The sequence below is a fragment of the Nannospalax galili genome, unplaced genomic scaffold (assembly GCF_000622305.1).
Source record: "Nannospalax galili isolate Female #2095 unplaced genomic scaffold, S.galili_v1.0 scaffold996, whole genome shotgun sequence".
NCBI lineage: Eukaryota > Metazoa > Chordata > Mammalia > Rodentia > Spalacidae > Nannospalax > Nannospalax galili.
Window position 1 is genome coordinate 2935855 of NW_008339436.1, and position 15769 is coordinate 2951623.

General features: G+C 45.0%; 1 protein-coding gene across 3 annotated transcripts in view; it reads right to left on the reverse strand.

Moving 5' to 3' along the window:
• Positions 1-15769, reverse strand: part of Wdfy4 (WDFY family member 4) — a 274936-nt gene that overhangs the window by 221850 nt on the left and 37317 nt on the right. For 2 of the 3 annotated variants that reach the window (XM_029564048.1, XM_029564046.1), the window contains exons 7-12: positions 14599-14788; positions 10789-10978; positions 8209-8366; positions 5202-5669; positions 2644-2748; positions 795-985 (exon numbers count right to left, since the gene is read on the reverse strand). In XM_029564048.1, coding sequence (XP_029419908.1) covers positions 795-985; positions 2644-2748; positions 5202-5669; positions 8209-8366; positions 10789-10978; positions 14599-14788 — 1302 coding nt within the window. The remainder of the gene's footprint in view (positions 1-794; positions 986-2643; positions 2749-5201; positions 5670-8208; positions 8367-10788; positions 10979-14598; positions 14789-15769) is intronic. The other variant, XM_029564047.1, reaches the window with a different exon arrangement.

Genomic DNA, 15769 nt, shown 5'->3' on the forward strand with positions numbered 1-15769 from the left:
ACTGTACTGCTCTCTTCCCACTGCAGCTGGTGCCTCCCCAGTATCTACCCAAAGTCTACCCTTGGCCTATCCAGGGCACTCACTGCCTTCCCTGAGGTCTGATCTTCACAGAGACCAAGGGCTGCATCTTGTTCTACTGTGTCCTAGGCACTCTCTCCTGGTTAGATGCTCAGTAGATGGAATCTACAGCGCACCTGTCTGGCCACCACTGATTCACTCTCCACTTTCATGATCTGAGGTTGCTGCCTAGCCAGGGACCACATTTCCTGGCACCTTTCGCATGCAAATGAGCCCTGCCCAAAAGGCTGCCCAAAGAAAACTGGAAGGAAGTTAACACGTGCTAATTCCCAGCTTGAATGGGAATGTTTCTGTGCCATTCTCCATGGTCTCTCTTTCCTTGTCTTCTGGCTGAGCATCCAAGGAACAGCTGTGCCTGAGTTACAATCCTAATTATTGATTAGATTCTCCATAAAAAGAAATTTAAAGCCAGGTATGGTAGTGTACCCCTACAATCCCAGCATTTGGGAGGTAGAAGCAGGACAATCAGGAATTCAAGGTCATCCTTGCCTACATAGGGACTCTAAGGCCAGCCTAAGCCACATAAAACCCATCTCAAGAAATTTATCTGTCAGGCAGCTGAGCACAGGGTATTCATTTGTGACAGCAGCTAAAACTTCTCGGCAGAGGAACCTACCCAACTCAACGGCCGACTGAACGAATGGATGCATGAACAAAGATAAATCACTTGATGCACATACTGGAGAAAGCAATTACAAAGGAAGACCCGGCCTCACCTTGAGAAGGTCCAGTTTCAGCTGCAGCTCTCCCTGGGTGGACGAACACAAAGCCCCCACGATGATGCTCATGTACTCCTCTGCGTTGATGACTGAAAGCTGCTCCAGGATGCTGAGCGAAGCCCCCCGGTAGCTCTCGTCATCCAGGAAGATCTTGATGAAGGGTACCATGCCATGATCCTTCAGGACAACTGGAGACCAGACAGACAGGGTGGGGCTAGAGTGAGGGGGCCTCTACTCTGCAATTTCAATCACAAGCAAACTTTCCCTTTCAACTTTGCTTAATAGTTTTGCTTTGCTTTGTTCTATAATTCATACCATTATGGATTAAAATGAGAAAAGGAAGAGAAACTATGGAGCTGAGAATTTAAAGGAAAAACTGCTTTCTTCACCCATGCGATTTCTATTTCGAGGGGAGAAATCCTTTGATCAAATCTTCCCATTAAAGATAAATTTAAGACATGATGAAATGAGTTCAAGAGAATTATTGTACAAAATAATGATAGTAGTTAATAACAATGTTTTGTAGTCTTGAAGAAAAAAGAAAAAAAAGCCTTCAGAAATCTCAGTACTACAAACTTTGGCTGGTCCACCTCTCCGTTTATTTTACCTTAATTCCCTAATCCAGGACCAATGAAAACTCCTTAGTCTCTCTGCCAACTTCTTATGAAAACAAAGCAGAATTTAAGTTAGGAACATATTTAATTCCTAAGCCTTTTTGAAGGGAGAAAATTAAAGAAATCCAATTGATGCTGTGTTTTTGTTTACAAGTAATCCTAGGTTTTTCTTCCGAAGGATTGTTATTAGATTCATCCTCATGGAATAAAGACTCAAAATTAACTTGACGAATTAGCTTAATGTAGATTTGAACAGCTTGGGCTTCTGAGGCAGGATGTGCCAAACATGACCATGTTCTCTCCATGGCGAAATTATATTGGAAGACCAATTTAAGTTTGACCTTGACCTACTACTAATCAAGAGTCAATCTAGAAATATGAATTCTAACCAGTACTTTGGGGGAACACTTTGTAGGCTCACGCAAGAGACTTTCCCTTGCTAAAATGAAATGATAGGCTTTTACATTTAGCATGGTTAATCTATGAGGGCTTTGGCTAAGTGTCCAAATCCCCAAACCTGCTCACCAGACGTTGCTGGTGCATCTACTCCATGTCCCAGACTAACCTATGAAAAAAGTCATTTTGTTTTCATTTTTTGTTTTTGAGGCAGGGTCTCCCTGTAAGCTCAACCTGGCCTGGAACTTGCTTGCTTTGTAGACCATGCTGGCCTCGACCTCACAGAGATTTACCTGTCTCTACCTCCTGAGTTCTGGGATTAAAGGCATGTGCCACCATACCCAGCTTGAGAAAAGAACATCTTTAGAGAAAAACCTGGAACCCACATGATTTTGGAAAAATAAAAAAAGCAACAAAAACAGATGGCTGATGACTGGAGTGGTTACATTTTTCCTCCTTAAAATAACTAGCTTTTCAGTGTAAGTTTTACTCTGTGGTTTACAAAAAAAAAGAGCATGTATAGGCACTGAGGCAAGCTATTAATACTTGGAAAGAGGGGAAGAGGTTTTGTGGTCTCATTAATTTAGAAAATGTTGGATTAAGCAGGGTCTCTTCGCTTACCAATTTCATTTTACAACCTCAGAAGAAAAGTGTCAATCAAGGTGTATGTTTCCCTGACAGTCACTAAATATCAACCAGCACATGTACATTAGTCACAGTATTTGTGTTTGTGCTAATTATCTCTTGGATACAATCTTTGAACACTGGCATAAATAACCGGAGAAAAATTCCCATTTTGCTGAACAGTGACAGGGCAAATTTAGCAGCATCATTACCTGCATTCCGAACTGACCCTTGCAGCAATGTGACCACAGTGCTTAGCATCACACAGGTGAGCTCCCTTTCTGGATCCCGAACGCCAGGACTCGGCTCTTTGTTTCCTGTCACATTGAAGGATAAATAAACATTTATTAAATATACATGGTGCAACCCACAATCTCTTCTCCCCCTGGTTTCCTAGTCTCTCAAGGAGATGTTAATGTGATGCTTCTATTGGAAGGGACCATGAATCTCAACTCAAAAGACGCAACCCTGCAAATGCATCCTCAGTGGTTCTCCAACTTGAGCACATCAGAAGCCCAGAAATCCAGAGACCTATGCCACGTCCCCACCTCAGAGTTTGTGAGCTAGAAGATCTTAGAAGAAGCCCTGCAATTCTCATTTCTAACATGCTCCCACATGATGTTGATGGGCTTGGCCCAACAACCATGCACAGAGATTCTCAAGATGATAAATGAAGCCTATCACATTCATCTTCCTTTTACAGTCTACCAACATGTCTAGAAGGGAGGGCTGCAGCCTGTTGAGTAAGCTGGGAAACAGCTCAAAAGATTCTGGAGTAGATAGATGGTCTCATGAGATCTTTGAGGCCCTGTGGTGGTTTGAATGAGAATGTCTCCCGTAAGTTCAAGTACTGAACACTTGGTCAGTTGGTAGTGGTGTTTGGAGAGGTGATGGAACCTTTAGGAGGTGTGGCCTAGCTGGAGGAAGCATATCACTGAGAGCAGGCTACAAGGAGTCATAGCCTTGCCCCACTTCCAGTTTGCCCTCTCTGCTTCCTGTGCCTGCTGGAAGATGTGAGTGCTCAGCTTTCTGCTCTGGTTTCCTCTGCTGCCATGCCTCCCTGACATGATGGAATCAACTCTCTGGAACTCTAAGCCTGAATAAACTCTGCCTTTTATAAGTTGCCTTGGTCATGGTGTTTTATCACAACAACAGAAAAGTAACTAATGGAGGCCCTAACAAGGTCTCTTCATCCAGCGCTGAATCCCAGTGCTGGAAAAGTGCAGAAACAGGAAGTTCAGCTCCTAACTGGGGAATGAAAAGTGGATAAATGAATGTGTATGAGAAGAATGTATATACCAGGAGGCAGAGTCTGTAGGACCCTATAGGTCACATTTGAAAAATGAAGCACAAATAAGATTCAACACTCCCCCAAAAAGTTAAACTCTAGGAACGATCAAAGGTCTAGGATTAGATCAGAAAGTAAATATGGATCACAAAGTTAAACTGGCAAAAAGCAATATCCAGAGAGCATAGTCCAGAAAGACTGAACAAGAGACTTGTCTCCAGCATTCACCATGAAACACCAAAGGAAGCAGGGGACTGATATGTTAACTTCATCCACAATGGGATTTAAGGCCAGAAGTATGCTATGGCTGGTGCTGGGCACTTAGTCTCTAATTCACATGTTCAAGGTATTGGAGGTAAGGACTTTAGGTGAGATGAGGCCATAGGGTGGCATAAGCTGGCACATTTGCTTTATCACACCATGCAATGCTCTTCACCATGTTATGACAGAGCAAGAAGGCCTTCTCAAGATGCTGGCCCCATGATATTCAACTTCCCAGTCTCCAGAACCACAAGCCAAATACACTTCCATTTAGGAGGATAACTCAGCAGTAGAGCATTGAGCTACAAGTAAACTTGTATTCTGTTTTTGGTTTTTTGGTTGGTTGGTTGTTTGGTCTTTTTGAGACAGGACCTTCTTGTAGCCCCAGCTGGCCTAGAACTCACCATATAGACCAGGCTGGCCTCAATGTCACAGAGATCTGTCTGCCTCTGCCTCCCAGGTGCTGGGATTAAATACATATACCACCACGTCCAAGCTTTTTTTGATTTTTTAAGATGTATCTACTTTTATTCTATGTGTATAAGTGTTTTGCCTATATGTATGTATGTAAGTGCACCCATGTGTACCATACCTATGGAGGCCAGAAAAGGGCATCGTATAACCTGGAATTGGAGTTATGGACAGTTGTTAACCACCATGTGGGTGCTAGGAACTGAACCTGGGTCCTCTGCAAGAGCATCCAGTGCTCTTAACCACTAAGCCATCTCTCCAGCCCCTAAACTTCTATTCTTTATAAATTACCCAGTCTGAGGCATTTTGTTACAGTGCAGAAAACAGATTAAAGCAGTTGCTGAGCAATAGAAAGAAGCACAGAGATATATACTTCCAGAGCCTGGTCTCAAAACCCAGACTCACAAAGGCATCCTGGAAGCCCATTGTTCTAAGTCCTGATCCTATCTGCAAACATTCCAAGGAGGACATGGCTCCTTCCTAAACTCCTGAAGGTACCCCAGCTCCTTGTGTCATAGCTGTCCAATGGAGTCCTATGATACAGCCACAGTCTCATAGAGGTGAAGTAACTGGATAAGATTGCTCTACTGGGATCCTGGTGGGGAAGACTGGGAGACTGCCTGTTCTTTGTGAAGCCATAAGCCTCAGAGCTCCCTCCTCTACCCATCACACTCATATCCTCTGCTACACTGAAGGGTGGCTAGATCAGCAGACCCAGTCCGACTAATATTGATCATAGCAGTTGCCCACCCCTCTGTGGTGCACCTGACTTCCTCATGATCTTAGCCTGCTTCCGTAGCTGGGCCAGCAGCAGGCCTAGCAGTCCAGAGTCCCGGAAGATGTCAGTGAAGAGTGGGTCACTGGCGGTGATCCTGAGGATGCTCTGCAAGGCCACGAGGGTGCAAGACAGCTCTGGGCTCTCCTTGATCAGACGCTGCACTTTCCCCAGGATCTCATGGGGCACATAGAGAAGCTGGAACACCAGGGTCTCCAGCAACTGGAAAAAGTGCTCCTGCACCAAAGTCGGCTTCAGGGGCACAATCTCCACAAACTGCGAAATGGGCTGCAGGGTCCACTCCAGCAGGAAGAAGTTCCGAGGGTTCCAAGCCCACATGGTCTTGATGGCCAAAAGGACTTGGGTGCAAAGGACAGAGTCATTGGCTTTGTGGAAAACATTCTGCAGGACCTGGAAGGCCTGGAGATTCTTAACGGTCACCCCTGAAGATGAAAACGAGAATATTTATACTAAGTGAAGTAACACAGACTCGGAAAAATAAACGACGTACGTTCTCCCTCATATGTGGCTCCTAGCACCAAATCCTTTTAAATTCCAGGTCCTTTTAATAAGATGATGATATACAGCAATCCCTTCTGCATGAAATAACTACCATCATCACACTTCGGCTGAGCCTGATTACTAAACATAGTCACAATTAGGCTTGTTGACGGTTGTGCTCCTTCATTAAAGGAGTGCCAAGCATGGTCATAGGACCCTCACCTGAGTATCCAGCCACTCTGCCCAGCCAACTAGTCCAGCCTTGGAAGACAAAAGAAAAATGAGGAAGAACCCAATAGATGGATGCTTTTGGAAGCCCTTGCCAAGAAACTCCAATGGACTCTCCTATGAACATTTGAAATTTGCCCTGTTCTGACTTTTTTCTGGTTCCCTGTCTAGAACTTGTAATGCTAACTGCTCTTACCTTTGGTTCTCCTTCACATCGTGTATTCATCAGCCAAGGGCTTTCTTTTCTTCCTACAGATAAGAGTTATGCAATTTGAGCATCTTTTTGATAGACCTACTGAAGGGGTACCCCAATTGCCTCACCCTGCATCCCTGTTGAGCATGGAATAAGACAGAGCAGTCTGCATCCCAATTCTCTATGAGCAATTTGGGTAACCTCTTCAGACGGTGGTGTGGTAAGAATAGGAAGTAGGATCTGCCTAGGGAGTTAGGGTGAAAAAACAAAAACAAAGAAATGTAGCCAGTTTCTTGGCTAAAAGTCAAAATGTCCTTGGGCCTGTTAGCAACATACTCTGTTCCAAGGCCTAAAATGTCAAAGGTATTTTGGAGCTTGTATCCTTAAAAGAGTTTAGGGTTACCTCTTCAGAGGGGGGAATGTTGGAGGGGAGGGAGTGGGCATGGATTTGATCAAAACACATTCTATGCATGTATGAAATTCTCAATAAAGTTTTATAAATATTAAAAAAATAAAATTAGACATAGGAAGAATTAAAAAGAAAAAAGAACATTCGAATATTCCTGAAAGTTAGTGCTCTGCCTATCTGGAAATGCATACTGTATTCTCTTAGGACTTGGCGTTTGAAGTTTCTTTTTTTTTTATTTTTTAGTTCCTATCAGTACATAACTATGAAATCCAAGAACTCCAACCACCATGGTGGGAAAAGGACGGGACCTGTATTGTCAAAGATACATTAGCTAGCTGAGCACTCCAGCTGTGGCCACTCTGAACCAAGATACACCCATGAGGGTCAGATACACAAAGCATTTCCAAGCATCAGCATAAAGGAACAGAAGCAAATGATTTCATTAACAGCCCTGCCTATTGGCGGCACAATGAGATCCAATATATGATCAGAAATCATCTAATCCATTTCTTCTTATTGAAAAGTAAAGTTATATGATGTGGCTCACGTATTTCCATTGCACAGAGCTGGGCTGAGATATTTGGTTTCAATCAATCAGAATCAAATGATGCTGGAGATGACTGGGCAAAGTCAGGCCATTTCTAGACAGACAAATGAATACACCTTCCTTAGCCTCTCAACCTTTTTCTCTCACTTTAAAGTGAAGCCTCATTTTCTCTCACACAAGGATACCTGGTCAGAAGTCCCATCCTTCCCCACCCCTCTCTCTGCCTTGAATTTGCTGAAGCTCTGGACGTCCCTGATTGAGGCTCTCCCCTACCCATCATCCAGCCCCTCTATGCCCCATCTTCACCTGGTATCTGCAGCTTACCAGCTCCTGCCTCTCCTCACAGCTTGCAATCTCCTGCCCCAGCTTTCATCCCTAGACTCACCCAGCTGTTCCTGTCACTGTTTCTTCCAAGTCAGTACGTTCTGCCACTAAATTCTTCCCTTTCCTTTCAACCTATACAACCCACACTAAACTTCAAAACACCCTCACCAGAACCTCGGTGCAGTGTTTCCTGACAGACCCACTAGAGGTCAGGCCTGTGCTGATGCTTTTATCAGCCAATTATCCAGCAGCCATGTGTATGTGGCAGTCTCTCTAGAGGGATTTTAGGGAAATGACACCAGTCTGTTCACACTGGCATCCAGTGTGGGGCAGAGTGCCAGAAATCTCAGAGGACTCACTGACATCATCAATCTACAGCTCAGCATCCTGGGAAGAGAAGTCACTGACTCTGAGCCTGGATGGCTGATTCAGGGTCATTGGACTCCATTATACAAGCAAATGGTACAGATTAAGTCATACATACGTGGGTGGGGTGGAATCAGAGGCCGCCTCCATTACTTGAGAGGGGCTTTGCCTTTCTTAAGCAATATTTCCCCTATGTGCAACAAAAACAAACTTCCTTGTCCAAAGCTGCAGTTACACAACTGGGAAAGCAGATAAAGGAGCGATTTAATATCCACAGATCATGTCTCCCAAGGTCATGGCAGAATCAAACCATTTCACATCATTGACAAGTGCAAACAGATTCAGAGATCTGCATAGGTTTGCCAGGGGATCCTACTGACCCCCTAGCCACCCACGGACACAACAAGGACCCACCAGAAGCCTCACGATGGAACTTGAAGCCTTCCAGCTGAGGGTAAGTGACACTGTCAAAGACCTTCAGCTCTGAATTCCCACAGGTCGTCAGCCACACCACCAACCCGATGAGTGACTCCAGATGGGGGTCCACCTCACCCTGGGTCAGCCCGTCATAGCTGCAGGAACAAACAGAGTTAGCTCCCTGGACTTTCTAGGTAGAACAGCTTACATTTGTGCACAATACTCCACAGAAAGAGGCAGAGATTGCCGAGTGTGGTGGTGCACACCTTTAATCCCAGAGCAATATTCCCCCTATGTGCAACAAAAACAAACTTCCTTGTCCAAAGGACTCCTTGGGAGTCAGAGGCAGATGGATCTCTGTGAGCTCAAGGCCAGGCTGGTCTACATAGTGAGTTCCAGGTCAGCCAGGGCTACATAGTGAGACCCTGTCTCAGAAGAAAGAAAGAAAGGAAGGAAGGAAAGAAGGAAGGAAGGAAGGAAGGAAGGAAGGAAGGAAGGAAGGAAGAGAGGGAGGGAAGGAAGGAAGGAAAGAGGAAGGAAGGAAGGAAGGAAAGAAAGAAAGAAAGAAAGAAAGAAAGAAAGAGAAAGGAAAAGAGAGAGAAAGATACTTAGGCAGTGCAGATCTGCCATGTGAGGGAAGACTTCAAAGGTCTCCAAGTAGGGGCAATTCAGCACCAAAAGTAAAGAGAGAGTCCTAGATAAATGTCACTCTATTTACAAACTTCAGCCTTCCACCTAGAGAAGTGAAATCACTATACAGCAGCCTCCTCTTATGGGTATTTTACACTCCAACATTTTAATTGTCATTAATCAACTACAGTCCAAAAACATTAACTGGGGCTGGGGACATAGCCCAGTTGGTAGAATGCTCACTCAGCATGCACAAAAACCTGGGTTTAATCCCCAGAACTGCAGAAAGCCAGCCATGGTGATATATGCCTGTAATCTCAGTATCAGAAGGTAGAGGCAGGAGGATCAGAGGTACAAGTTCATTCTTGGTTACATAAAAAAATTTGGGCCAGTCTGGGCTACACAAGACCCTACCTCAAAAAAATAAAGTGTACATATTTATCAACTGGGAATTCCAGAAATAGAAAACTTATGTTTTAAATTAATTTGTTATAATATGGTGATGTATAAATGTTCTATTTTCTATTAGTTATTGTTGTTAACCTCTTATTGTGCACAATTTATAAATTCAACTGGATTATCACTAAGTATGTATGTATGTATGTATATATGTATGTGAGAAAGTGTAGTATGTATCAGGTTCCATATGATCCTCTGGAGACTCAAGCCAACTCAGCATGGCTGTGGGTGAGGCGGGAAGGGAAGACAGTGAGCTGAAGAACGCATTTCCTGACACCCCCTGGAACAAGCTCATTTTCCCTTCTGCCTTCTGTAAGAAGCCTGGGAAAAAATGACCATCCACAGAACCAAAGAAGAGTGTAGAAAATGCCGTCCAGAACACCATAGTGGTCACAGCCAGTTGGCCATGGGTCCGATTACTTACTGTGCAATATGGTATACCCAAAGAGACATTTGCTCTTAGCATCCCTTAGAAGGAGGACCTTCTGGTGCTGTCATTACAAACTTGTGGAGACTGTAATGAGGAGACTTCCTGCTTCCAAGTTTCCTCTTCGAAGCTTGGCCCTGTTGTCTGTGAAGGATAGTGGTAAACTCCACTCCGTTTAGGGGAGCCCAAGTAAAGCCCAAAGGCAGGTGCACAACCTTGCCCTGAAGCAATTTCCCCAATTCCAGTGGAAGAGTCTGGAACATCAGAAACTTTGATTTCCAACTCTTGTTCTCACTAATTCCTGGGTCCGCCCTGAATATAACTTAGTAAGTCCAGGTGAAGAAGTTAGCTCAGCCCCAGTTGCACTACATCTTGGGTTTCCCACACTTCGAGGACCTCATCCTAGTGCTGGCCAGGCATGGGCTGGAGAAGAAAGCCTTCCAGGTGAGAAGCCATTCACTTGAGAGTTGATCCCAGAAGCAACCAGCAGGTGACAGGTTGTATGAGGTGGCAAAGGAAACTCATTGGAATTGTCAAGCTTGTACCTCCCTGGGCAACTGGATTTAGTCCTTCTGAGGAATTTGAGATGGTGTGGAGCATAAGCACCCAAAGAACAATTTTATTGAATTACCCATCAGTTCCTGTCAATCACTGGTGGAGAATTGAGGGTGGAGGCATGATTCCCACACACTTCCAGACTTCCAAGCACATAGGCAGGCCAGACTACAGCAGCCCTCGTAAAGCTCCTAACACAGACATGTGAGCTCTGACAGGTAAGAAGTCAGGCCAGCAGCATGCAGGTGGTGTGTGCCACCCGGTGAACTTGGTAAAATGATTATCAGTGTCACCTACTGATCTCCTAAGGAAGTGATTCCCACCTCCCTCTGCATGTTGAGTACTGTTGTAGAGAGGAGTCTCTCTGGTCCTGCTCTCAGGAGCCATGAATTTCAGAAGACATGTTGAGATACTTTTCTGTGTACTGAAATACCCCCAAATGATTCTAAGTACCATAGCTTGAGTCATCTGGTTTCTCTCCATTTCCACCAAGCCCAGCCACTTACCGTAAGAGCACCTTGAGTAGCAGAGGGTAGCCCTCCCCATTCTCAAACTCCAGGAGCAGAGCAGAGGAGACGGGGTAGGAGTCTTTCACAAAACTCAGGATGAGGCTCACAGCTTCGCTCACCTCGGGCGCAGGGAGAGTGTCTGCCAACTTGTAGAGGTTCTGAACTGAAAGCCGGACACAGTTGGTAGCTGTGGGAAGGAAGCAGAGCCCTACTGAGCCTGGGAGTAAGAGGTTTGCTGCTGCTGCCCGTCCCTCTCCCTACCATCTATCTCCACTTCAATGTATACATCAAGACTAAAATGAGACTTCTTACCCTTTTCCCCACTTCCACGCTGAGTAGCCCCAACCTTAGCCGAGGAACTACTGGCAACTGATCACTGCTGGGCAAGGAAGAGCTGGTCTTCTTTAAGGGAATGATGCTAGATAGGTTGACCAGGTTCCAATGGATGGACACCAAAGGGGCATTTGGGGATACAAACTTGACCTGATAGGCCTTGACATATGTGACAGAAGGCATGAAATCTGGCAGGGGGATGTGGGGAAGGGTACAAATATGGGAGGGGTCTAAATATGATCAAGACTACATGAAATGCACAAAAAATAAATTTTTTTAGAAACTTGAATGAGTTTTTTAGAAACTTTCTCCTGGCTCTTGGGCTCATGTATCCAAGAAAGGCTCCTGGGAGCTGTAGACCCAACTGAAGACACAGGAGGGGAAAGCAGCCTCTTAGCTTCACTTTCCTAGAACACAGGAGAGTCCAAGTCCCTGGACAATGAGATACAGGACAAGACCCAAGCATTGCAGACAATTCAAGAAGCAATGTGGAGCCGAGAACAGAAAGCTGGGCAGAAATCAACTTGCTGAGACGTTCAGGGAAGGAGACGTGAATGTGCGAGGAAGTAGAACTCAGCAAGAAGCCAGAGGATTCAAGCAAGTGGGAGCTACAGGGGAAGAGGAAGGCAGGGTCTACTCATGAGGCATAGACCTCACTGAACTTGTTGTTCACCTGGAATGGTGGGAAGTCAGAGGAAGGCATGAGTCAGAAGGAAACCATTGCAGATGCATTTGCATGGACCCTTGTTTTGAAGATTCTCTCCTCAAAGGGCTAGAGAGATGACTCAATGATTAGGAACACTGATTGCCTTATAGAGGGCCCGGGTTCAGTTTCCAGCACCCACATGGCGGCTAAGGACCATCCTAACTCCAGTTCCAGGGGATCCGACACCCTCTTTGGACCTCCACAGGCATTGCAGGACAGGGGTGCACTTGCATGCAGGCAATACACTCGTGCACATAAAATAAAAATGACACATTTTTTAAAAAGAGTCTCTCCTTGAGTGGAGGCTCTTGTGAGTGCCAGGAAAGCCACCGCAGTGGAACTAAGATGACACCCACCCAGAATCTCAGCTGTAAGGACTCAGATGACGCTGAACTTGATGCTTTAGGAGGGACAGACCCAAGAGTGACCGATCATGTGGTGGTGACTGGCAAACTAGCTTCTCTTTCTGACCACCAGCTCACCCCATAAGCCTACAGAAACCCACTCCTGTAAGAAGGTTCTGGGCACAGTGCCCCAGAGATGGGTTTCCATTTAGAAAGAGGCTTTCTGAAGCACTGTCTTGATCAGCATAGGATAACATAACCAGAAACCCCTACGATCCAAGCTTACAGCCTTTTCCTGGCCACTCACACTCTAGCTGAGGTGGAGAGGGGTCTTAAAGAAGACTGAAATACCAAGCCATGGCTCAGCTTTGACTATAAGCATAGGCCTTAATCTCCCAGGAACCTTTGAACCCAAAACTGAGGTGACATTTCCTCCAAGAACTCAGTTACAGTAAGAGGATAGGCTTGTGGGACTGCGTTGGTTCTCAGTGGTACATGCCCCCTAGGATAGAAGGCAGATGGATCACAGGACAAGTATTTGTGAACATGCAGATCATATTAGCAAGTCAGACTCCCAACTTGTCTTCAAAGAGCCTATACCATGGGTGAGGTCAGCCCAAGAGAAGCACTGTTGTGATCCAAGGTGGCTGCTATGCTCATCTGAAGGATCTGAAAAGATGTCAGGCAGTGGATGGGGCGTCGAGCAGAGATGAACATGAACCTTCCTTAAAATGTCCTTCTTGGAGCTAGGGGTTAGAAGGCTTTCTTCCTTCTCTGCTCCACACCCGCCAGCACTAAGATGAGGACGAGACTCTCAGTGGTCTCCATGCTTATGTGGAGTACTACCTGGGTCCTCCAGAGGCAGCTGATGTTAAGGGAGGCCCCTGGGACAGCTAATGGGATTGACTCCCTCATCATTTCATCACTAATAAAATCCAAGTAATGATAACCCCAAGTGATGATAACATGACACTGAGAACAATGTGCCTAATGCTGTCTGAGCACTTCACATATGTCAACTCACTGAAAATCACAGCAATGCAAGGAAATTGGTACTACTGTCTTCATCATCTTACAAATGAGATAACTAGGATATCCATGTGCTTAAGTACCTGAGGTCCCTCCCTTAGCAGCGCTGGAGTCCATAAGCCTAGCTGTGGTTCCAAAGTCTATGACCTTTTAAAACACGTTTCTCAAGATAGACACTAAAGTACAGGAAACAGACATCTCCAGGATTAAAGGAAGATTTGGGCAAGATCTTCTGCCACTTTTCTTTTCTTTTCTTTTCTTTTTGGTCTTTTTGAGACAGGGTCTCCCTGTAGCCCCAGCTGTCCTGGAACTCACTATGTAGACCAGGCTGGCCTTGAACTCACAGAGCTCTGCCTGCTTCTGCCTCCCGAGTGCTGGGATTAAAGGCGTGTGCCACCATGCCCAGCTAGATCTTCTGCCACTTTTCATCTCCATTTCTTTATGCCAACATCTATCTCAAAGAGCCTAATAACATAGTAAACAAACAGGCCCAACATGCTATCTGTCTGGTAGTGTGTGTGTGGGGGGAATGAGTTCCCCTTTCTCTCCCTCCTCCACTGATGCGTCAAGAGACATAATACATGTACTTTCACAGATGGAGCCATGGAATGCAGGGTCATTTATTGGGCAGAGTTTTCCACTCATCTCTCCTTTGGTTTCAGGAGTCTACACCAATGCTGTAAAAGCCAGTTGGTCCTCGAGGTTTGCTCTGAGTTAAAAGAACCCCTTGACTATCGATTGATGTTTTCCCTTGGCACCGTCATATTGCTCTGGATCCCTGTATTAACCTTCACCCACCCGGGGCTCAGGGACCATAGTGGAAGAGGAAGCAGAAAGATTGTAAGAGCCAGGGAAGAGGTGCATGACCGTATGGAAACAGGGTTCTGCAAGCTCCTGGGACCCTGCTAATATAATTCTATGGCATTGGTGTCAGCATACACAAGTCCCAGGCACACTCAGGCAGACAAAAACCCAGCATAGAACTTGGGAAATGAACAGCATACCTCAATCTTAGCTGAAGAAATATTGGCAACAGATTACTGCTAGGTGAGGAAGAACTGATCTTAAAACAAGGGACTCTAGATAGGCTGACTAGACTTCAGTGGATGGACTAGCATTGGGGAACAGCTGGAGACACTAACTGACACAGTGGGCCTTAACACAGATGACAGAGTATATGGGTTCCAGTAGGGGGAGTATGGGAGGGTGTCAGTGGGGACAGGAGTATCAGGATATAAAGATGATTAACATTGTTTGAGATATTCTGTATGAAATTCACAAAAATTCAATAAAAACGATAAGAAAATTAGTAAATAAATAAATAATAAAATAAATAAATAAACCCCTTGAGTTCTAAAAGAGCCCACAGCCCATACCTGGTCTCCTGGAACCTACTTTGTAGATATTGAATGATGCCGGGACTCTGAGCCTTGGAGATGGCTCTCAGCACGCAGAAGGTGGGCTCTTTCCAGAAGTAGCAGCTGTGCTCCCGCAGACAGGTGGTAGCAATCAGCAGAGACTGGAGCTCACTTCCTGAGAGAAGTCCCTCCAGGCCCCGAGACTCACTGCAAATGTTAAGCAACATCTGGGAGGAATAAAAAACAAGGAGGCTCTTCCCGATTTCTGTGGAGCATTGGTAAGCACACCCCAGCAGAAAGGACTGGATAGTGAACATGGTCACCCTCTGTCCCCAGTCAGTGTTGTCCACACAGTCAGCTAGAAGGGGCAGGGCTATGGCTCAAGTCTGAACGCATAATCCTTGTATAAGCAATTGCCATGCTTTCCAAACAAAGTATAATGGCCCCTTTACCCCCAGAAAATAAAGGGTATACTGCACAGATGCCTAAACCCTGTATGGTACTGAGCCCTATACATACAGTAGCCTTGCATGTCCATGAATTCCCCATACATGGATTCAGCCAATGGAGGCAGACAATGTTCAGGAAAAACAATGCATTTGTATTGAAAATCCTCAACCTTCAATTCCCTAAATGCACTGTGGCAACTATTTACATTGCATTTCTGGTGCATCAGGGATTCTAAGTCATCTAGACAGAAATTAATGTCCAGAGAAGGTGGGCATAGGTTTTATTTCCACGTCATTTTCTATAGGGGGCTTGAGTATCTGTAGATTTTAGTACTTCTAAAGAATCCAAGAACCAATCGTGCAGAGATACTAAGTACACCTACTATGATAAAGTCTAATTTAGAAATGAGACAGAGGAGGAAACTAACAACAGTGGCTAACAACGAACTAGAACAATTAGAGCAATTTATTATAACACTTATTACAATAAAACACTTTCAAGCTTATGAATTGTTTATTTCTGGAACAACTCTAACAAAGTCATACTTGACTTTGATGTCTTTTCCCACAGAAATACACAAAGCATCATCGACAATGAACCCTGCGGGTGTGCTCAACCATCTGACATCGCAGAGAACAACGTTATCATGTACAAAGTTCACACTAGAGAACCAGACAATCGGCTTACCAAAAAAGCAAATCAAAATCCCATAATGTTTTAAGTAAATTTATGATTTTTTTTTGTATTTTATTTGTGTG